At 37.2% G+C, this 24,453-nt stretch overlaps 1 protein-coding gene across 3 annotated transcripts in view; it reads right to left on the bottom strand.

Annotated features, from left to right (window-relative positions):
- Positions 1-24,453, bottom strand: part of LOC121860538 — an 87,884-nt gene that overhangs the window by 39,803 nt on the left and 23,628 nt on the right. For all 3 annotated transcript variants that reach the window (XM_042357698.1, XM_042357699.1, XM_042357700.1), the window contains exons 2-4: positions 15,560-15,631; positions 15,268-15,309; positions 11,356-11,599 (exon numbers count right to left, since the gene is read on the bottom strand). In XM_042357698.1, coding sequence (XP_042213632.1) covers positions 11,356-11,599; positions 15,268-15,309; positions 15,560-15,631 — 358 coding nt within the window. The remainder of the gene's footprint in view (positions 1-11,355; positions 11,600-15,267; positions 15,310-15,559; positions 15,632-24,453) is intronic.

The raw sequence follows: 24,453 nt of genomic DNA, 5'->3' as shown, positions 1-24,453 counted from the left end.
AAGTGTGAAATCTATAAGGAAATAAAAACTAAACTGAATACAGAAACAATTTCTATAAACTTAACCGATGATAGGGAAAAATAAGTTATAAGAGTAATACTGTATACAGACTTCCTAATCTAAAGAGAGTTAAGAAGCAACTTATTTGGGATGAAATACACAAGCATCCAGATGTAGCAAAGTGTGTATAGTAGGCGACTTTAACTTTTGTCAAATAGATTAGACCAATTTACAGGTAGCTCAGAATCAGAGGATTTTCTTGAAACAATTCAGTACTGTTTCTTAAGTCAACATATAGGCAAACCCACCCAGGGTAATAATATACTAGATTTAGATCTGTCAAACAGAGAAAATCTCATTAATAATGTTGACGAGCTTCATAACAATCTAAATAATGAGTTACTTAATGCACAAAGGTAGATTATACCATACAGAAAACTCAGACCAAATAACAATGACTGCAAAAGCATAAATAATTATTTAAAGAATATTATTGGAGAAAGGAAAGCTATAAGGTAGGAGAATAAATCATACTGAAGTTTACCTATGAGACTGTTTTTAAGTATTAGCCAGTAGTGTTAAGACCGAGATAAGAAAACCAGAGGAATAATGAACTGAAGGTAGCAAGGGAGACAAAGTCAAACCCTAAGGGATTTTTCAAAATGTATCAAACTAAAACTCAAGACAAGATTGGACCATTACAGTCAGATACCGGCAAACTAACTGATAACAAAGGAGAAATGAGCAATAATCTGAACAGATATTTTTCATCAGTTTCCACAACCAAAAATTTAAACATGATAACTGAGGCACCGACTACCTTCTTTTTTTTTAACGAGGATTAGCCCACCTAGGCACAGGTTAACGACTCACAATGGGGCCTAGGGGGCAAAAAAATAAGAATAGAAAGAAATTAATAATAGAAAAGAAAAGGGTAATGTTAATCTACAGCGCAAAGATGCCAGAAAACCAGCTTTTTAAAGTGAGGCGGATTGTATGAGTACGGAAACATAGAAGAAGGCAGACCATTCCACAGTTTGGCTGTGTGAGGAAAGAAGGATGCACTATAATGGGTTATTCTAGTGTGACCAACATCCACAGAGAAATGGTGGGCACCACGGGCAAGACGTGTGCTACGAGCCCACAGCCTTGCAGGCGGTACACAGAATGCCAGATCCACCAAACAATGCCCGTTAAAGTACAGGTACTGTACCTGTAAAAGAGAGAATGAAGTAACATTGTGGTGAAGAGAAAGGTAAGAAAGATTGTCAACAAAAGAAGGAGAGTTAATAAGATGAAATGCCTTTGATTCCACCCTATCTAACAGTTGGACAGAAGAAGAGCCACCCCACATATGAGAGCAGTAGTTAGGACGAATGAATCCCGTATATACTTGAAGCAACTGCTCAGGAGTGAAGTAGATACGGCATCTGTACAGCATTCCAAACTTTCAGGAGGCAGCTTTAGCAATGTTGAGGATGTGTGGATTCCATGACATATTAGAGGAAATGGTGAGGCCTAGCATATCTATTTTAGAATTTGGCAGAATGATAGCATCCTGAAATGTGATTGGTCGGAGATCATCTACTTAGGAAAGTGTAATTGGTAAATACCGAGTTTTAGTACTTTTGAATTTAACCAAGTTTCTACCTCCCCATTCGGAGATGCTGCACAAATCCACATTGATAGACTTAATATCAGCAATGGAAACAGATCTAGTTTGAGCGTTAAGGAGAAGGGTAAAATGTGAAGAAAAGTGAAGAGTAGAATCCTCAGTGTAAGAGTGGATAGAATTAGTTGTAGTGTGAAGTATATCATTGATAAAAAGAAGGAAGAGAGTAGGTGAAAGAACAGAACACTGTGGGACATCACTATTGGTAGATAAAGAGCGAGAGATCGCTCCCTCGACGGCAACTGCCATGCACGGAGTAAACTTGAAGGTAGACTCAACATTTTTAATACTAAATTTGTTTCTGATTATTATTTGTGAGAGGATTTTCCCATTATTATTTATCTGGATGTGTTTTGTGTGTGTGTGTGTGTCTGTCTCTCCATACACACACATACAGTGGTCCCTCGGTTAACGAACGGTTTGATTAACGAAATTTCGGTTAATGAATTAGCTCCCATAAGGATCTTCAATTCGGTTAACGAACAAAACTTCGATTAACGAAATCCTTACGAAAAACAAGTTTTGTTGTGAGCATCAGCTGATCAGCTGATGGGCTAGTCTGCCAATTCAGTAATCTTTTCTATGTTTGCATTCATTTCCAGTGGAGTAAATATCAAGAAAATTGTGCTCTTTATATTTATATTAAAATTATTAGTCATTTTAAGATTTACTTAAAATATTGATAATATATGCAATACAGGGAACTAGTTTTTTGTGCGCCCATCAGCTGCTTGACTCAGCCACCAGGCATCAGTTTGGCTTTGTAGACAATGGAGTGAACATCGATTTTATTGGTGTCTTGAATATTTTTGCATTTTTACATTAAAATTATTGGTCATTCTGAAATTTAGTTAACATATTGATAAGATATAGCGCAGTGCAGTGTTGATTTAAATAAAATAATCTTGAATTACACCTCGTGAACTTAAAATTTTATTGGTGAAATTACTGCATCAAGCACGGGTCCCCTGAAAGGTGATTTCTCCTCCATCCCCACTTCCTTCTCTTCTCCCTTCTCCTCCACCCCCACTTCTAATTCTCATCATCATCATCAACCAGGAACCTTCTATATACACACCTCAAAGTAAGTGTACTTTACTGCATTTTTTTTTTAACTTTGTATGTACTTTTCTGTAAGCTGGAACCAATTACCCAATATTCCATTGAAACAATGGATTCGGTTAACGAACTCTGTGAAACGAATTGTGTTCGTTAACCGAGGGATCACTGTACATACAATACAGGTAAAGGAAATTATGTCTCTAGAACGAATGGCTCCCTGTCTTGGACTCGAAAATGCCAGCAACTTTAAACTACCCAGACATTGTTGGGTACATCCAGGGTATCATCCGCGAATAATAGGACCGCAAAATAAAAACCTGCGAATTATCCTGGCATACTGTATACGTAACTATAATCTCTTTTTACATTCTTAACACTATTTTAACACTATATTCTTGGCTGATTTTTTTCTGCTACAGTAATGTACAGCACTGCACAATGCAAATTGTACACAAAAACAGCACCTAACAAGGGAACAACCTTCTAAAATGGCAGCAGAATATGAACTAAGTGATCCGAACAGCTAGACCACCCACATGCCTGGCTGTGGGGATGGGTTGGAGCACAATGCAATCTTTCAGAATGCCCTGAAAATTTATTCTCAAACCCATAAATAAATATTTGTTGATATTTTCCAGTGTTTTTCTTGGAATTTTCAAACTCAGAATTGAGATTATTTCCAGAAAAATTCCTAGCAAATTTCAATTCTGGCTAGCAGAGATATTACTGAAAATGCAAGTCCCAATACATATCATAATGATATGTGATCTCATAATGTTTCACACAGAGCGTGGACAGATAGTTTTTTGAGATGCTATACATAAAGTAATACAGTACTACAGTAAAACCTCGATAAATCGGAATTCAATATATCGGAATTTGCTTTTTTGGGACTCTGAGGTCTGTGCTCTGGTCACCAGAAATACATTTTTTTTCAAGAAATGGGTAAGATAAATAAAAAAACCACACTTACTGAATACTGTACATTGGTCTAATCAGATTTGCTATAGGACTACTGAGAACTTAGACACTTGAGTATGTAAGCAGGCTGAGGCTGATCAGATGCCGCTGTATTTGTCAGGTTTATTTATTTATTGATTCAGTATTATATTCTCATACAATTGGCCTCTTATGGTTTATGGTTCATTATGATTAATATAACATCTTCAGTAATAGATAAAAAATACAATGCTGTATTTAATTTGTAATATGACTTGAAAATAAAATGAAAAGCTGTATCAGGAGTCACAATATCACACTGTATAATATTTGATATGAAGATACCTTCCTACAATATTCTCCTACACTTATTTGTTCTTATTTTTATCTTTATAGTACTGTACACTATAAAGTTTTCTCTTTATTCATAAGACAAATTCTGTGGTTCCTTACATATAACACTTTACAGTAAATAACAATCATCTCGGTGAAAACAGTTGTTGACAACCAGACTAAAGTGTGAATTTCAACCCAGAGAATTCTGTTTCATATTTCTTTTTATTGTTGATGTAATATACTTTTAACCCTTAAGCCCCGGGTTAAGGTGCTGCTGGCAGTACCCCCCGCAAGAATAAATAAAAAAAAATCAACCCCCCCCCGAAAAAAAAAAACGTGGCAGAAATAGGCGGACGTTCTGAAACGTCACCCGGGGCCTAAAGGATAATAACAACATTATTTACTACCTTTGAGTGTTATATGATGGCTCAATTTGGCTACATATATGCTTAGACAAATGATTAATGAATAAACCAGTGTATATGCAGATATACAATATTGTACACTACAATATTATTTATTAAGTGATGATAAATACACTACAATAGTATTTATCAAGTGATGATAAATACACTACAATAGTATTTACTAAGTGATGATAAATACACTCCTGTACTGTACTAAATACTAAGTGTTGAACACAGACGTTGTGGTAAGCCAATCAGCTGTTTGCCCTTTGTAAACAAAGGACTCATGATGTTCACTGTGGGATTTTTTTCTTCAGGAAAGCCGTTTCTTTTAGGATAATATTTTATCAACCTGGCACCAAATGAATCTAAATTATATGCAAATTATGGTGAAAATGCATAAAGAAGTGTTAAGGAATCTTTGGGGTTGGGAGCCACCCACCTGTGCTACCCCCCCCTTCCCTCTGCCAGTGCTTCCAGATAAACACTTATCTTCCACATGACCTCGTTATACACTTAAATACCTTAGCTGTTGAAGTACAGTAATAACATAACAACAACTGATTTTCTTTAAACAGTTCGGATAAGCAGCCCCTCCCCGTATATTTTTTTTTTTTTTACTTTTGCATTTTTCGGACTGGGGTCTACCCCCAATTAATTTGATTTATCAAGGTTCTACTGTATAAACTGTTTACCAGTAAATGTGGTGAATAAATAAAAATAATACAAATAATTAAAAGATAAAACACTGCATTGTCATTTGGCAATTCTGTCACTAGTAATAGACAGCGGAGCCATGAAAGAACATCACTCCCGCTCTCCCTCATTCTCTTATGCTAGCTCCCACACACATAATAAATGTTTAATCCCTAGTTTACACAAGAGATAAAAATTTTCGTCTAGTTTAGTACATTTGAGTACAAAGTGTGTACAGTAATGTTGCTCAAAATTATGATTTTTGTTCACATTTAATTTACAATTAATATTTGTTTAATTTAAGTTTCTAGCAGTCCATGGTGCTTTAGAGACACAGGAAGTGTATAATGAGTGGGTCAGAGGTGTATTGAATATTACCTGACCTAGGTTGGTCCGGCAAAACAAATAATCCGGCAAGGCTTTGGAACCAAGGGTGCCAGAAAATAAGTGGTGGATCTGTACTGTATCTACCTGAAAATACGAATTGAAAATAAAAATAACACAGCTCTGACACCTTGGGAAGCTGAGATACTGACACTTTGCACCTCCCTCTCATGGTGCTACCCTTCCCATGATTCTCGGGGACATAAGAAATGTTTATTCCCTTTATGTTTCTGACATTATAATTGAGGCACCTGGAGTGGTAATGGCGTATCTCCAAAATGCCTGTTTTGAGTAAATCGCATTTTAAGTTTATGTACCATGGAAACTACAGCATGGATTTCAATGAATCTTTCCACAAAAGTTGGATTGTACAGTAAAAGGAATGTTGCCTGGGGAAAATTGAGCCCCATATGCCACATCACCAAATTTTCACGAAACTGGGTTTATTAGTTACATGCTCTTCCAATGAAATTCTCAATCTTGCAGTAGTGTAAGCGGCACTCAGTCAGGCTTGATCATGTAAAACAAAGGCCAGTGAACACGCCTGTGACCATATCTCCAAATCGTGATTTTGGTGCTTACTCCACTCCCATTCTCGGCACCTCAATTGTCTTTTTTTTTTTAATTTTTTTATGAACAGTTGTGTGTGCATGTAACAGCATAAATAAAATGAAGAAAATCACACATATCTACCCAAAACTGCAAGTTAAAAAATAACAATAAGGCAGCTCACAGCTTGACTGGAGACTGAGATACAAACTCCTGAGCCCCCTCCCACTCCCATGATCTACACTCACTCACGGGGATGTAAAATATGTTTTTCTATTTTACGCTAAAATATTTTGCATTATTATAATCATTTCCTTTATTTTGGGGGGCACGTTCTGTATGAAAGATTGTAAACAGTAAAAAAAAACGGTAAAAAAAAAATTATTGAAGAAAATTACTATGTCTACACGTATGTCTACCTGAAATTACTTGAAGTGACAGCTGGGAAATCGCAACTTATTACTGTACACGTAAATGTCATGTATGCTAAATGAAAATAATTCCTTATTTTGTTTAAATTTATTGATTTTATGTCTATTTATAAATTATGAGTTATTTAGACAGTATCAATCATTATAGCAGCAGGATATAAAACTTGTTTGGGCTCGTCAAGGGCTCGAGAACGGAACTTATTTTCCCCCATAAGTTATTAATATCATTATGCGATCGATCACTTAGCGATGGCTTTTTGAGGTCCCTAACCTCATCGTATAATGATCATTGCCTGTCTTCTGCTTTCTGTTCTACAGTATATTAAGAATGGATGGGAGTTTGTTATTCAGTATACAATTTCTATGTGAGCACCCTTAGTTGCTTGGAGGACACCTAAATGATAACATATCTGGTGGGCTTGTGGAACTATCACTGATGATTCTGTTGTGCCAGTCCTGAAGACTCATATTAGGTTTAATAATTCTGTTGTTAAAATCCTGAAAACTCATAACAGGTTCAGTGATTCTGCTGTGCAAGTCCTGAAGACTCATATAAAGGTTCACTGTACATAAAGTTTTTCAAGGAACAAGTGTTCAGCCTGTCTAGAGCAATCCATCACCCAAGAAAATGTGTACCAAGGTGTCACATACTAAAGGACCAGTGTGGGGGTGTCCCATTCTTTTGAAATACAATACTGTATTCTGTTGTAGTTCCTAATGCTATGGAAGCACAAACTGTTCCAACATATCCAGGTACATGATCCTAGTCAATGTCTTTTAAACAAAATAGAAATGTCTGATTATGTGGTCAAGCATACTGCTAGGATGTCCTTCATGTGCTCTCACATGACAAATGAACTGTCACTTCATCTCATTATTGATTAACAATTAGCTGTCATCCAAGAAACTAAGGGAGCTCAGGTAGAAATTATATTAAAACTCCCACCTGTCACTAAGTGTCACATGTCTATTTGTTCAGGTGTTTTTGCTGCTACAGTTTGTGCCATTATTTTGTATACACCTTATATAGTGTAGGGAGAACTGGAAATAGATGGGATAAGTGGGAACTATTGAATGCTGTCCACAGACTGGTTTGTTAGAAAATGAGTAACTAGTTCCCAATGGAAACAAGATCATGTTCCTCATGTGTAATACCACCACTGGAGTTTAATATTTTCATGGATGGGTTTTTAAGAAAGGTGAAAGCAAGGGTGATGGACAGAGGGGCAAATTTGGTGAAATATATAATGTATATGGGAAGCAAGTTAGATACTATTTGTGAATAACACTGTTCTAGAGAGTAATTCAATCAAAAAGTTACAAATGAGTCTGGAAGAATGTGTACTAGAAGTTGACAATGAATATGAACAAAAGTAAACGGGTGAAAATAGGTACAGTGGGGTATGCTATAACGAACGGATCCTACTATGAATATTCCTATAACGAACGGTTTTACCTAGAAAATTGAGAATGCTATAACGAACGCAACTCCTACAACGAATGCGTATGAATACCGGATTATTTCGCCTGGCGCATGAATATTGTTGTACCGCGACCCACAACAAGAGCGTCAGGCGCCATCTTTGTCTCATTGTGTAGCCAGTGCACCACTGTTATTGTTGAAATTTCGTCTTTTGATGTGGAAATAGAGTTATTTGTATAAATATTTTGTTATACAAGTGTACAATTGTGACAATGAATCGTCCAAAGCGAGTGAGAAAGCTCATAACTCTTGAAACTAAGAAAGAAATCATAAAGAAACGTGAGGATGGAACAAGCATTGCGAAACTTAGTGATGAGTATGGGATGGCTAAATCGACTATATGTACAATTTTAAAGAATAAAGAGGAGTTGAAAACAGTGCAAGTGGCTAAGGGAATCTCTAGACTTAGCAAAGCAAGGTGTAATGTGATTGAGGAGATGGAAAATTTACTCTTAGTGTGGATAAAGGAGAAAGAAATGGCAGGTGATAGCATTAGTGAAGCTATAATTTGTAAGAAGGCCAGACAATTGTTTGAGGACCTTAAAGCCAAGACTCCCAGTGCAAGTGATAGTGATGTGCCAGTGTTTATGGGTACCAAGGGGTGGTTTACTGGTTTCAGGAGAAATAAAATACATAGTGTTGTGAGACATGGTGATGCTGCTAGTGCCGATAAGGAAGCCGCTAAGGAACACCATGACATTTTTTTTGAATATTATTAAAGAGGGAGGCTTTGTTTCTCAGCAGGTATTCAACTGTGATGAAACTGGACTTTTGTGGAAATAAATGCCTTGCCGTACATACATTACCAAGGAGGAAACTTGTCCCTGGCCATAAGCCAATGAAAGACAGGCTTACCCTCCTTCTTTGTGCTAATGCTTCTGGTGACTGCAAAATAAAGCCACTCCTTGTGTACCATGCAGAAAACCCCAGAGCTTTAAAAAACACTAGGAAGACCCGCCTTGGTGTTATGTGGCGGTCAAACCCAAAGGCTTGGGTGACCAGGAATTTATTCTCTGAGTGGGTGATTGAGGTGTTTGGACCCAGTGTTCGGGAATACCTCAGGGAGAATAATCTTCCACTGAAAGCTTTGTTGGTGATGGACAATGCACCAGCCCACCCTCCTAATTTGATGGTTGAATTGCCAAAGGAGTTGAACTTCATCACTGTGCACTTCTTGCCACCCAACACAACACCTCTCATCCAGCCCATGGATCAACAGGTAATTTCTAACTTTAAGAAGCTGTACACAAAGGCACTGTTTAGAAAATGTTTTGCGTCCACTTCTTCCAGTGATGTTAGCTAGAAGGAATTTTGGAAGAGTCACTTCAATATAGCAGATGCTGTATTTTTAATTACCTCAGCCTGGAAAGAGGTTACTGTGAGGTGTCTTTGTGCTGCTTGGAGGCCATTGTGGCCTGAATGTGTCCTTCAAAGAGACTTTGAAGGCTTCGAAGAGTTAGAAGAAGAGGCTGTTGCTCATGAAATTGTGGCTCTGGGCAATTCCATGGGCCTGGAAGTGGATGATGATGATGTTGAGGAGGTGGTGGAAGAGCACAGTAAGGAATTGTCCACTGAGGAACTGCTTGAGCTTCACAAAGAGGAAAACGAGACACTGAAGCGGAGCTTAACTTCTGAGGAGTCAGGGGAGGAGGAGGACAAGGAGGAAAGCCGCATCATTCCAGCCAAAGATCTCAAGGATGCATTCTTTTGCTGGAGCAAACTGTCCAAGCTTGCTGAGGATTATCATCCTGATGTTGGTTCTGTGCAAAAGGCCATCAGTGTGTTCAATGACAATGTTATGAACTACTTTTGGAAGGTCCAGAAATCAAGGTTGAAGCAGCCAACCCTGGATTCCTTCTTTACAAAGATAACAAAAGAACCTACAGACAAAGTGCCTGTGAGACAGTCACCAAAGAGGGCTAGGAAGGATGACTCCTCTCCTTCCACCTCTTCTCAATAATTCTCTCCTCCCCCCTCCCCCTCTGCCTCCTGTCCTGCATGCTGAACAACACTAAGGTAAGATAAAGTACCGTAATTTTTACATTTTCCACAGAATTTTTTCAGTGTTAAGTGGTTGTATTTGGGGGCCTGGAACGGATTAATCCTATAACGAACGAATGCTATAACGAACGAGGTTCTGGAACCAATTACGTTCGTTATAGCATACCCCACTGTAGATAAGGAAAAGTGAGAAAAAATTTTTAAACTGTAAGAACACAGAAAGGAGGAAATGAAGCACCAGGGGTACTTTAGAAATCCAGGAAAGGAAACAATGAGCAAAGAATTAAACCAGAGTAACAAATAAATGAAAGTAACAGATGTATTAAAACATGTAGACATAACTGTATTAAAGGAGGTAAATATGGGGACATAGAAGGGAAATGGGAGGAATGTTGAGCTGATATGATGCGGGCATGAAGCCTAGACTCTGGATGCAAGGGAAGGTGCTAGTTAGAAGTGAGAAAAAGGAAATTCTTTACAGTAATATCTCTGAGAACATAAGTACAAAGGCCAGGAGGACTGTCTAGAACAAAATATATATACAGAGGAGCAATAATAATTGTATAGCAAATTCTTTGGGGTGGAATATCATCTAGATACCAACACCTGTCATCGCCTACCATTCACAATATCACCTTGGCAACAGTGGGTACACGACCCTGTAATACTATTCAACCCTGATAATATCCATCCTCACACCTAGTGAATCCACAGTCTCACATTACACATCATGGTGAGACATACACATAGTGACTGGGGAATGAAGGTATAGGGGTGTAGTGTAGACATCAGAATGCACTAGAAAAACAGCTAAAGTTAGGCTTTTTGTGCAGGTCACATTAATACTGTACTCACTATAATGTGCTGTTAGACTCATTACATTTCACTAGAGATTGATATATGTCTTACACCGATAACTTAATCAAAGCCTATGAGAGACAGTCTTAAAAATAATTTCTCTGAGTCCTCAATTCTTGGCCAAGCACATTATTCCCTTAGATCCCCAACCACCACATTTGCTAGATTTCAGATGCTCTTTGAATTATTCTCCTAGCTCATTTAGGGGCCAAGAAATTTAGTAGTACAATAGCCTCTGAAAATGGGAGGGTGGGGGGAAGGTCATAACTTTTGAACTGAGACTGTGATTGAGCTAATATTTCAGATCTAGTGTTTTCAAGTATAGACCACTGCCATACACCAAGTCACCATAGAAAATCTTAGTGAATGTAATGCAAAATTCCATGTTTTTGGCATGATTTGTCATGGGCTCACTCTGTTGTCTTTTGTTTTGCAAAAAATAAACGTCACTTTTTTTTTATTAAACCGATAAATGTGCAAGATCTTATAGGTATCACAGTAAAAATATAGATTTGTGGAATAGCCCACAAAATTTACCTCTGTCTGGTGAGAAGAATCCCGGGAACAGTTTCCTTTCACTCCCAACTGCTTTTGCAACAAATCCTTGGGAATCCTTAGGTGGTGAAGAAGCTTTGAAAAATGATATTCCTCCTTCTTTTGGGGGTGAGGAGCTGACTCTCTTTATTCCTGAGGAAACGAAAGAGAGCATGGTAGGAAGTCCACCCTGGCGAGTAATATCTAACACCATTTTGTCATGTGCTTCAGCTTTCTTCTTTGCAATCTGAAATAAAAAATAATAATAATTTTTCCCTTTCATGACATATAAATTTTTTAAAGAAAACCCAGCATAATTTCATCAATAATTAAAAATTAATAATTATTCTAGACAATAACAGCCTCAATTAATGAAAATAACAGCTTGACTAAGAGCAATCTGACAGTGGCTTCTTAAATGGATAAGGTCAGAGGCATACAGTACAGTACATGTACTGTACATGCAAAAGCATACAGATTGACAAGGTGGAAATATATCTCCCACTTTGAATAGAATGAAACCCATTGAAAATGAAGTACTGTATAAGCTGATTCTATAAACTTTTATGTGATATCAATGGGAAACAAGAGCAACAGGAGAGAATACAAATGTGCATTTATTTAAGGTTTCTGAGCTAAAAAGAAATTTAATCAAGATAACAATGGCAATGAAATAAGAATTATAATACAAAGATATGAGCTAAATGTGCAAGATTGATCTTTCATTTAGATATACAGACATGCGCCAGTTAACGTCGTAGATACGTTCTTGGAAACGTGATGTTAACCGAAATGGACGTTGTCCGAAATTACATAAACCTATGGGATTTATTCTAATTGGTTCCAGGCACCCAGCCCCAAGTTTCCCATTTTACGACCATTTAGACCCACTAAAATATATATATATATATATATATATATATATATATATATATATATATATATATATATATATATATATATATATATATATATATATATATATATATATATATATATATATATATATATATATATATATATATATATATATATATATATATATATATATATATATATATATATATATATATATATATATATATATATATATATATATATATATATATATATATATATATATATATATATATATATATATATATATATATATATATATAGTCAACCCTCGCTTTCGGTCCCACTTTCGCGTTTCCACGTTTACGCGGTACCCTGCGAACACGGACTGCTCACTTTCCGGGTGTGTACCCTTTGCGGAGAGCGCGCGAGCAGGGTGCACACAAGGTCGCCCAGTCATCAAAACATTACCGAGTTCTTCACCCGCCACCCAACACAGCCGGCCCAAGTCAGTGATAGTGATAATTATAGTGAGGATATGGACTTATATGGACTTTGAGGGGTTTGACAAAGAGGCCCTGCAAGCCTCTGTGGTGGATAGTGATACAATTGATACAAGTGATACAGGTGAGGGCCAATAATCTGCCCTCTGCCTCGGAACCAACCCCCCATCCCCGTGAGCGCCACAGCTGCGCAGTGACAACAAGCGACCACAAGGATCCCACTTTAAAAAGCGCAATCAAACTGTGACAACGCATGTAATTTTGAGTCCTACTCTTTCCATTTACAGAGTACTGTACAAGCCCATAATAATGGCTCCTAAAGTAGATAAACTTCGTTGTGTGAAGAGAAAGAAGAACACGTTGATACTGAGTGACAAACTTGAAATAATTAAGAAACTAGAACGTGGTGTAAGCAATACTGTTCTAATGGAAACATACGACATTGGAAAGTCTACAATTTATGATATAAAAAAGGCAAAGAATAAAATTCTAGAATTCACAGCTTTTTCTTTAAAACTGCTCGTTTTGATAAATGAAGCATGCTATATTTGCTAATGAATAAGCTATCAAAATGTACCTGTTCATCTCTTGTTTATTCCTCCTTAAATTTAAAATTTAAAAGTACTGCCTCAGAATCCGGAAAATCCGAAAATCCGGACCGACCCAATCCTCAAGCAGTCCGGATTTTTGGACTAGTTCCCTGTACTATGCAGTACAGGGAACTAGTTAGTTGTGCACCCATCAGATGCGTGGGTCGGCCACCAGGCGTCAGTCTGGCTTTGTTTACAATTGAGAGAGCAATAATTTTGTTGTTATCTTGAATATTTTTGCATTTTTCATTGAAATTATTGGTCATTCTGAACTTTAGTTAACATATTGATAATATATAGTGCAGTGTTGATTTAAAGAAAATAATCTTGAATTACACCTAGTGAACTTAAAATTTTATTGGTGAAATGACGGCATCAAGCATGGGTCCCCTGAAAGGTGATTTCTCCTCCATCCCCACTTCCTTCTCTTCTCCCTTCTCCTCCACCTCTACTTCTAATTCTCATCATCAACCAGGAACCTTCTACATACTGTACACACCTCAAAGTAAGTGTACTTTACTGCATTTTTTTTGTACTTTGTATGTACTTTTCGGTGAGCTGGAACCAATTACCCAATATCCCATTGAAACAATGGATTCGGTTAATGAAATTTTTGGTTAACAAACGACCTTCTGGAACAAATTGTGTTCGTTAACCGAGGGACCACTGTAATGTACATTATTGTGGAGTCCCAACCCCAACTATAATGGGTGACAGCACTAACTACTGTTCTGCAAATTACACACATGGTCAGATTTTCTCTCTCTTGTCATTTGTTTCTGAAACCTCCCAAAAACTGGAAAACAGGTGGAATGGTCTAGTGCTTAAGCCAGTACCGATGGATGACATTGGTCACTCTTTGAATTTTATGCATGTGACTCCTGATAGTTTACAGTCTATAATTCTTTCAACATTATCCATACATCTAAAAAAGGTGACATTTCTTTCTGCAATAATTTCCTGCATCTTACTTATGGCTCATTCAACTCAGATTTTATACATAAATTTCATTAAGATACAAACCCCAACTTACACTCAAAATTTTTCGGTAAAAAATATCTACAAAATAATTACAATCATTCCTTTTTCTTTAATTAAAGAACATAAACTTGTTCACAAAGATTAATTTAATTCTTCATACAGTGGTCCCTCGGTTAACGAGCACAATCCGTTCCAGCAGGTTGGTCGTTAACCGAAACCATTGTTTCAATGGGTTTTTGGGTAATTGGTTCCAGCTCACCGAAAATTGCCTAAATTCAACAAAAAAGGTAGAAAAGTACACTTACTTTGAGGTGTGTATGTAGAAGGTTCCTGGATGATGATGATGATGGGAATTAGAATGGGTGTGGAGGAGAAAGGAGAAGAGAAGGCATTGGGGTGGAAGAGAAGTCACCCCATGGTGCCATTTCACCCATAAAATTTAGTTCTCTTGGTGTAATTCAAGATTATTTTCTTTAAATCAACACTGCACTGCATTATATATTGTCAATATGTAAAATAAATTTCAAAATGACCAATAATTTGCTTGCAAACACAGAAAAAAGCATTTAGTTGAAGAGAGTCTCAAGCAAGATGTTACCTCCACTGAAAAGAGAGAGACTAGCGCCTGTTTGGTGTGTTAACAGGCTGGATGGCGCGCCAGAAACTAGTTTCTTTACCTTCACTTATGTTCAATAATTGTTAAAATGACTAAAAAAGTTAATATTAAACATTTAAAATTATTGAATAGTATAAACTTCTTGATATTTACTAAAATAGTAAGGAATTTAAGCCCTAAAACCGATTACTATATTAGCGGAGTACAGTAATACTACAGCTGGTGGACCGCCAAATGCAAGCAAAAACATGTTGAGGTCGGCTCGTAAAAAACTCGTTAATCGAGGGACTGCTTGTTAACCGAAGTTAAGAATCTTATGGAAGGTAAATCGTTAACCGAAATCTCGTTAACCGAGGGATCACTGTAATTAAAATAAAATAAATCATACCTTTAGTGCTTCCCGGTACTCTTCCTCTGACTCTATGGGAAGCTGAAACGAACAAAATTATAATCAACATTTTCATAAATGATAAACTACATACAGTATTAGCATCTTCCCTCATTCAATATTAACTTTTGAAAATCTTAGTTAAACTAATTTTTTTCCTTAATATTTCTTGAGAGTTCACAGTACAAATCATGCCTTTAAGAAATGGCATTTTCATGCAAAATACTTCATAATTGACAGTACTGTACTGTATAACATTATCAAAATGTAAGAGGTTGTGCAGAATACATACCTTGTCACCTTCATCATCATTGTAGCTAACACAAATATTTTCTTGATGATTCATGCTCAGCAAGTTCTGAAACTGAAAATGAGAAATTAAGTTAACTATTGGTTGAGTTAATAATACTGTACCAGGTCTTTGAGTGAAGATAACTTATTTTATGAAGCTTGCTAGCTAACAAGGCAGTTCTCTAATTCTGTGACTGGGATTAAAATCCAAGAATCACCAAAAGATACATCCTTCCTTTTATTTCACCTAACCACCCCCAGGCAGCATTAGGGTGTTAAATCATCTGGGACAATAAGCTGGGGACAAAACTTCGGGTAATCCAATTCCAAAAATATATAGTACAGTACAGTACTATACGTACCCGTACTGTATTGTATATCTACTGGTGCCTATCAGTAACATAGGTCTCAAGACTAATTTTCTAGGTTTTGGTATCAGTCTGACATCTGCGATCTCAATTTTTTCGCTAGGGACCACAAATTTACCAGTACTTTACTTATTAAATTTCAGGTCATTTTGGAGGGAGGGAGAGGTTAACTGGATTTAGTATAGGCTCAAACAGGGGAAGTTACTTGACCCCAGGCCATTACTTTGACCACTAATTCATCAAAAGTAAGAAGTTCCTGGGTCACAGTCACTTTTCTTAGGCAAAGTAAACTGAGTGACAGATGTGACTCAAATTTGATTCTAGCAGCAGACAAAGGCCAAGTTTTCATTATGGTCAATCTGGCACTGACTCTGTAACTGTGCCTGTCTTTAGTGCTCCTGGTGAGCATATATTGTATCTAGCCATGGGGAAATAAAAATACGGCCTAACAGAAGCCAAGCATCACCAAATATTTTATACTGTACAGTACTGTACTGAGTATGTTGATGTTTCTTTGTGAAAAGATTATTTCTCATTTTTTTTAAATAAAAAAAAAATTTACCTGAATATAATAAAGGAGTCTGATGTAACAGATCAATCGAAGTAACATCCTCATATCTGAGGGTTGGCATGCAGTACTAATGTTTTTGGACTATTTTTACCAATCCTCCAAGATTTTGTATCTCTTTGGGGACTCATTGTTTTGAATTTCATTACTCTTTGAGGCAACTGCACAGTACAGTGTACTGTACAACACAGATCATATTATGTTAAAACAGCAATGAGCAAGTGAACAAGATTGTACAATGGCAGCAGACAATGAACTAAGTTTCATGATGCCAGAGTTTGAGGAGATAGGCTGCAAGATAATGTACATCAGCCAATCATAGGCATCCCATGCAGTCACGTGATAGTAGTGGCCATTCGCAGCTGACGAGGACTCTGAGCCTACCCACCCACTAGTATGCCTCCTTTAATCAGAAACAAGATACGATCTCTCTGAAATTCATTTGAATGTCCAAAGCAAGGAAATTTTCTCAGAATCTTCTAGAAATGCACTGATGCAATCTCTCAGAAATTTGTTCGGATACCCGGAATGAAGATTTTCCACAGATTTCTCGGAATGCTAAAAAAATTCTGGCTATTGGAAAGTTCCATCGATTGAATATTCCAGCTAACAGAGAGATTACTGTATATTAAATTACACTACTCATATTTATACAGTAAACCCTTGAAGATCCGGACCCAGGAAATCCGGACCAAAAATTAGGGGGTTCTGGGTTAAGAAGCCTCCTAGAAGTTTCCCAAACCAGAGCAAAGAACATTTTAGGCCCGTGGGTGCTGCTTGACCAGTCAGTTGCTTGGACACTGGTGCCCTAGGAGGTGGAAAACATAAACAGAGTTGACAATTGTTGTTTGTGGGAATATTATTTCATTCACTCTAGTAATGATGCAATGTTTCTCATTATGTTATCAGAGGTAAATGCATAGTTTATATACTGTAATTTGTTTATCACTACATTAGTACTGTATTTTTGGTGTTTCTTATATTATTTATTATTCGCCGGAAAATCCGGACAATCGACTTTTCCGGACAGGTGGTCCCCCCTTTTAGTCCGGATCTTCGAGGGTTCACTGTATCATGAATTTGAAAAAATAAATTACTGTATTTGGTTGCTGATACAGTCACAAAATCATACTACAGTACTGTATTTGACAAATATTTCCATGTTTTAAGATAACACTGCCCCTCCATCAGCTTTAGATTTCAACCCCTGAAAAATATACTGTATCCTGTACTGTACTTACATGAACCAAGACCTCAACTTTTTACCAAAAAGCCATCCTAAGAACTCAGCTTCAGCACAGACATAATACGGTACAGTACTGTACCTGTAAACTGTATAAATGTGGATCACCTGCACATTTGCCCTGCAAAGTGATTAACAGAAGATTCAATCTCCCCCAACTTAATCCATGTGAAGTTTAACCACCCGAATGCTAACTGAGTAGCTAATCTTTGGGTGATGATAGGAAGAATTTGTTAGGAATATTTCTGTGTAACAAGTTGCTGGTTTAGTGCATGTGTTGATGCTACTGAAGACCCATATACCTGTAGGCTTTCTCAATCAATCCCACATATTATAAATGATACAGTGGATTGAGTGACTCGTATAAGCTCAAGCTACCTAGTGGAGAGGAGAAGACTGAGGCATCAACTCAAAAGCTATAGCAAGAATCATATCCTTCATCTTGAGAACCTAATGAAAATAAGCTCTTGGTACTTAGCATTTTGCATAGGTTTACACTGTTCACAAACACACTGAACCAATTTGACTGATGCTGTTGATTATTAATATCTTTCAATCTATCACCTTTTGCTTATTCTTCCATGGCTTGTTTGGGTAAATCTCAACGACTGTGAAGTGAAACTTTCAATGATAAAATAGTAACATTCAATTTGACAATTACCAATACAATACAGATACTAGTTTGATCTTAAGTATAAAATGCAACTGTGAATTTACCTTCCTGTACTTTGGAATTAGCAATTAGGTGATGGCATCCTTGCCCTTAGTGAATTAACATAAACCATCACTGAGCTGGTCTGATTTCAGTAGAGCTGAACTTTGCAATACTGGCCCTAACGTTGGGTTATATTGCACTGTACCGTACACAAGTCATTAGTTTCTTTTTGCAAAATTCAAGACATCTTTCAGTGATACCTTGTTGATCTGCTGAAACACTAATGCAGTGGACACAATGGGCTATCAGAAGCTTCCTAAGTGAACTCAGTCATTCATTCCTTGCGCTACACTGGAACATTATTATTACTTCTAAGATGTTTCATGCGGCAGTGAAAGTCCCAGAGAAACCAAATCATTACTAATGCTGAGAGTAGTCGCTACATTATGTCTTTACAAAATAAAGTCGTGATCCTCCCAATAAATTTTGTCTAAGTTTAATAATTTCCAATTTGGGGGGCACCTCCTTGATAACAATCATAGCTACTAAAAGACACGTGCCAAAATTTTACACTTTATACCAATTTTCTTGTCATATAAAGTAAAGGTACTGTATTGAAAGTTATGTAGCTACTGTACAGTAAGATCTTGTATTTCGCGAGTAATATAAGACTGGAAAAATTGCGCCAAATTCAAATTCGCCAAATGCAAATACATAAACTAATGGGAAAAATAACAATATAGACTGGCCACTCTACATCAACCTCTGATTTTTCCATTTATAACCTCTAAATGATACAAAATCTGCTTTTATTGACCTGATTGTGCTTTCCGGAAACTAGTTTTTAGGCCTTCTTCAAGTAATTTAATTACACGCTGCTTATCCTGCATCGAGTACTTGGCAAGCTTAACTCCCTTATGATAGTTCCGCTTCTCCTTTGCCTTATTAGGCCACTTAGGTGGGTCTGTCCCACCCCCACCAGCACCAGTAAGACCCCCAGTAGAGGTAAAGGCCATTATCTTGACTCGACAGGTGGTAGCACCACCCAAAAAAGCACACAATAGTAGCCCGGGTGGTCGGTAGGATGGCGAGGGAGTAACTGGTATGAGGGCTGTGACATCGTACAAGTCGGTGACCAGCTGTTCTGTCTCATGTCCCATGAAATGATTGCTAAATGACAACCCAGTATTTAAAATTTCACTTATTATAATTATATTTATTTACTATATTCTTCAAACATACTGGTACAGTATAAAGGTGACACATTTCATCAGGGCAGTCATGAAACGGATGCAAGAGAAGTGTGTGGCTGCTGCCTATATACCCTGACATCACACGGGGGAAGGGAGAGTGCGGCTGACCAGTTACCAAAAATCATACTTATGCTGGAACATAAAATATTACAGCGTTCAGCTGGCTGGATCTCGCAAAACTCACAATATTTTATGCCAAATATAAGACTTGGTTACATTAGGTAATGCTCACGAAATTCAAAAACGCAAAATGAAATCGGGCAAAATATGAGATCTTACTGTATACAGTTTAGAAATTTTAGGAATATTTTATATATTAGAAAAGTAGAACTGTATCCCCAAAAAGATTGAGGAATTACAATTTTCATAAGTTTGTTATGATTAATGGGTAAATATGTCATCACCCAAGACACTATGTTTGTGCCTTTTCTGTTGAAAAACAATTACCAGCAACTGACTGAAAACTTCCCAGTGACCTTTCCACACTTTATCTAACCAAACCTACTTAGCCTAAGATAAATTAACAAACCAAACCTAACCTTATATAATACATAGTACAGTACTTCCATCCCAAGATAGGTACAGTAGGAGCTTATCTTACAACAAATCATATACAGTCAGTCCCCAAGTTATGAACAGATTACGTCCCTGGACCCTGTTTGAAAGTCAGAACAGTGTTAATTCCATAGTTCAGGTGAGGTTATAGCACAACCCTGCCTATACAAAATAATAATAATATCCCATACATAACAAGTATACTGTATAATGTAAATACAAGACAGTACAGTACTGTAAATAAAATTATGCAAAATAATATGAAGCCATGCAAAAATTTGATTTTAGTTACAACACTGCCCATACAAAACAACAATAATATCCCAAACATAACAATTAGTGTCAATTCTATAAATAAAGTGATGTTAGACAATCCCGTCGTAAGCGCGGGTGTTTGTAAGCTGGGAGTTCATAGCTCGGGGACTGCCTGTACTGTAAACATGTCAATACATACTGTACAGAGTTTTCCAGGCTCTAGTGCATTGATATAAATTCGTGTTCAGGACAAAAACAATTGCCCCAAAAAATTATGAAAGCTGCAATTCCTCCACTTATTCTGGAATATTCTAGAGGTTGAAAGAATGATTTTTCAATAGATTGTTTTCATAATATTGTTTGTTAACCCTCTCCTGGTCTTTCAACGCAGACTGTGTTGCTAAACATTCCCCTCCCGCTCAGCTTTATCTCACATTGAGAGCACCCCTCCTGTAAGCAGAAATGCTGGAACAGTGGACTGGCCATTTCAACTATCAAAGTTCTTCCCGCTAGCCTCATGGGCTGGCAGATGCATCTCTAAGGGTGCAATTTGGGTCTGAATCGTTATGCTCAATGTATACTTAAATGGAAAACCGTTCCTGTTACTAACACAACCTGTGTAGAAAGACTGCAAGAGGGTGAGATTGTAAACGGCACTATTTGAGTCGAAAGATTGCAATGAGTTGAGATTTCAAACCATGACCAGGAGTACAAGAGGGTTAACTTGAATCAGTGTTCCAGAGTGCTTTATTACCTATTTTGAAATAAAACATAGGCAGTGGCTAAATTACCAGTCAGGGTAAACTAGCCTGATATTGTACCCTGTTTTGGGCTATTTTGATGGTCCATTGTTTACATAACAGAAGTAATAATATAATAGTATGTATTGTATTATCAACCATGTATTACTTATTAAATTATCCTAACCAACCAAACCCACCTATTGGCCCATACTGGACAGTCTCATTTACACCCAACACCTATCACTCATACATCCATCCAACCTATATTTAAAGCTATCCAGTGTGTTTGAGTTAACGATGAACTTTAGTAACTTGTTCCATTCATTCACTTCTCTATTTCCAAACCAATGTGTACCTATCTGGTGCCTAAATCTAAATTTGTCAAATTTAAAACCATTGCTACAAATTCGTTCCAGGTTGGATAATTTAAGTACCTGTACCTATGTTTTACCGACTTCCATTTATATACCTCAATCATATCGCCCCTCACTCTACAGCTCTCGAGGGAGTGCAAATTAAGATGCTTTAATCTGACTTTTTCTCAAGGTTCCTAATGCCCAGGATTAGTCTTCTGATCCTCCTCTGAATGTTTTCTGAAATTCATTATCCATTCTGTAGTACAGTGACCAGAACTAAACCACATAATCCAAGTGAGGTCTCACAAGTGCTAGATATAGTTTTAGGATAACCTTGCTAGTCTTGTGACTAACACTCCTTTGTATGAACCCAAATTTTTTTTAGCCTTGTTTCAAGCAAATACGCATTATTGTCTTGGTTTAAGATTCCTACTTATCATTACCCCTAAAATTCCTACTTATTATTACCCCTAAGATTCCTAACATTGGTTACAGTCTAACTCGGCCCATTGCCAAATCAGACCATCTGGGATAACCAAACTCGGACCACCTAGGTTAACAAATTCGGACTGAAAAGTAAAAGTAAAAGTTTACACATTTTTGCATGAATAATAAAAATACAATGATAAAAAGCAGCATAGATTGTAAGGAGGGGGGGATTTATTTGTTATTATTTATCTTTTAATTCTATCTTAATAATATATAAACGTACATATGTGGAAGAGGTAATCTTTTTTTCTTTTATATATAATTTTATATTTTATATTTAGTTCACAATTCAGATCACTTTACCTGGAGACCTGACAACGATATCCTCACAAAATATGACGGTTGAGTATGACCTGATCACGAGATCTGAGGTTGACGAGTTCTACAACAATTTAAATAATGAATTATTTAATGCACAAGGGCAGAACACACCATACAGAAAACTCGGATCAAATAACAATGACCCCAAAGAAATAAATAATTTTTTAAAGAATATTATTGGACAAAGGAAGGCTATAGGTTGGAGAATAAATCGTGAAGTTTACCTCCGAGATTATTACAGTATAAGGTATTGGCCAGTAGGGCGAAGACCAAGATAAGAAAAGCAAATAAGAATAATGAACTGAAGATAGTAAGGGAGGCGAAGTTAAACCCCAAGGGATTCTTTCAAATGTATCAAGCTAAAACACGAGACAAGATTGGACCAATACCAGCGAGCTAACTGATAATGACGGAGAAATGAACAATACAGTGGGGTATGCTATAACGAACGGATCCTACTACGAATATTCCTATAACGAACGGTTTTACCTATAAAATTGAGAATGCTATAACGAACGAAACTCCTACAACGAACATTATTTAATTTTTTTTTTTTTCTAATTTATATTTTTTTTATTACAAATATTAATGATATTCTTTATTTCAGGGGTTTAGATGCATATTTATGCACTTTTTTACAATTTTTACAATTTTATATTATATTTTTCAGTGTTAAGTGGTTGTATTTGGGGGCCTGGAACGGATTAACCCTATAACGAACGAATGCTATAACGAACAAGGTTCTAGAACCAATTAGATTCGTTATAGCATACCCCACTGTAATCTGAACAGGTATTTTTCAACAGTTTTCACCACCGAAAATTTAAGCATGATACCTGAGGCCCCGACTATATACAGAGATAGTGAAGAAAATAGATTAAACGAGATAGTAGCGATGTTAGTAAGCAAATAGACAAGCTAAAGCCTAATAATTCACCAGGTCCCAATGAGATATTTGCCAGAGTATTAAAGGAATGTAAGGAAGAGCTTAGTATGCCCTTAGGAAATTTTTTTAACATGTCATTAAAAACGGGTGTACAGTAGTATCAGAATCCTGGAGGATAGTGAATGAGATACCGAATTTCAAGAAAGGAGAGGGATCACTATCTAACTACAGTACTGTCCAGTCAATTTAACATCAAATGTAGGCAAATTGCTGGAAGCAATAATTTCAAACGCTATTCGAAATCACCTGGAGAAGCACAAGTTACGAATGAATCGCGGTTCATTGATCAAGTTCTTTTTTTTTATTTATGGGGATTAGCCCACCCGGGCATAGGTGACTGACCCACAACGGGGCCTGGATAAGAATCCAGGATGTAGGCCTATAGGGGTGGGGGAAGTGCTGAGGTGGATCATCGGAAAATGCATAATGGAGGTGGTAAAGGATGATGTCAGGGCAGCAGCAGGGAACCTGCAAGTGTGTGCTGGCCACCATGAGGACGGGGAAGCTGCCATTCACGCCTTGAGATTGATATTTGAGCAGTGTGACTGTGAGGCTGTTCTCCTGGTGGATGCTTCAAACGCATTCAACATACTTAACCGCAAGGCCGCACCGAACAATATCAAGATCAAGTGTCCAAGCTTTGCAATGTATGTTGAAAACTATATAGGTATCCATCAGGCCTCTTTATAGTAAACAACAAGGCTCTAAGAGGTGATAAAATCTTACAGTCAACCGAGGGAACAACACAGGGGGACCCTGTTGCAATGGCAATGTACGCAATAGGCCTATCAGTGCTCCAACACGAAATAAAATTTGAAACAACTGAGGTCAAACAAGTGGTGTACGCTGATGACCTTACAGGAGCAGGAAAAGTGGAGGACATCAAAAAGTGGTAGGACTTGGTAACATCGAGAGGCCCACAAATAGGGTACCACCCAAACGCCAGCAAGTCCTTCCTCATTGTGAAGCCAAAACATTATGAACGGGCAATTTTGATGCTTGGCGGAAGTGAGGTCAAAATAACAAAGGATGGCCAAAGACATCTAGGCGCAGTAATTGGCACTACGGACTTCAAGACCAAGTACGTAGCGGGAAAGGTGAATGAGTGGGTCAGGGAAATCCAAGCTCTGTTGGAGATTGCTA

This window comes from Homarus americanus, unplaced genomic scaffold, assembly GCF_018991925.1.
Source record: "Homarus americanus isolate GMGI-L3 unplaced genomic scaffold, GMGI_Hamer_2.0 scaffold5794, whole genome shotgun sequence".
In the NCBI taxonomy this organism is placed as follows: Eukaryota; Metazoa; Arthropoda; class Malacostraca; order Decapoda; family Nephropidae; genus Homarus; species Homarus americanus.
Note: the sequence above shows the minus strand (reverse complement) of the source record. Positions and strands in the feature narration are given on the sequence as shown.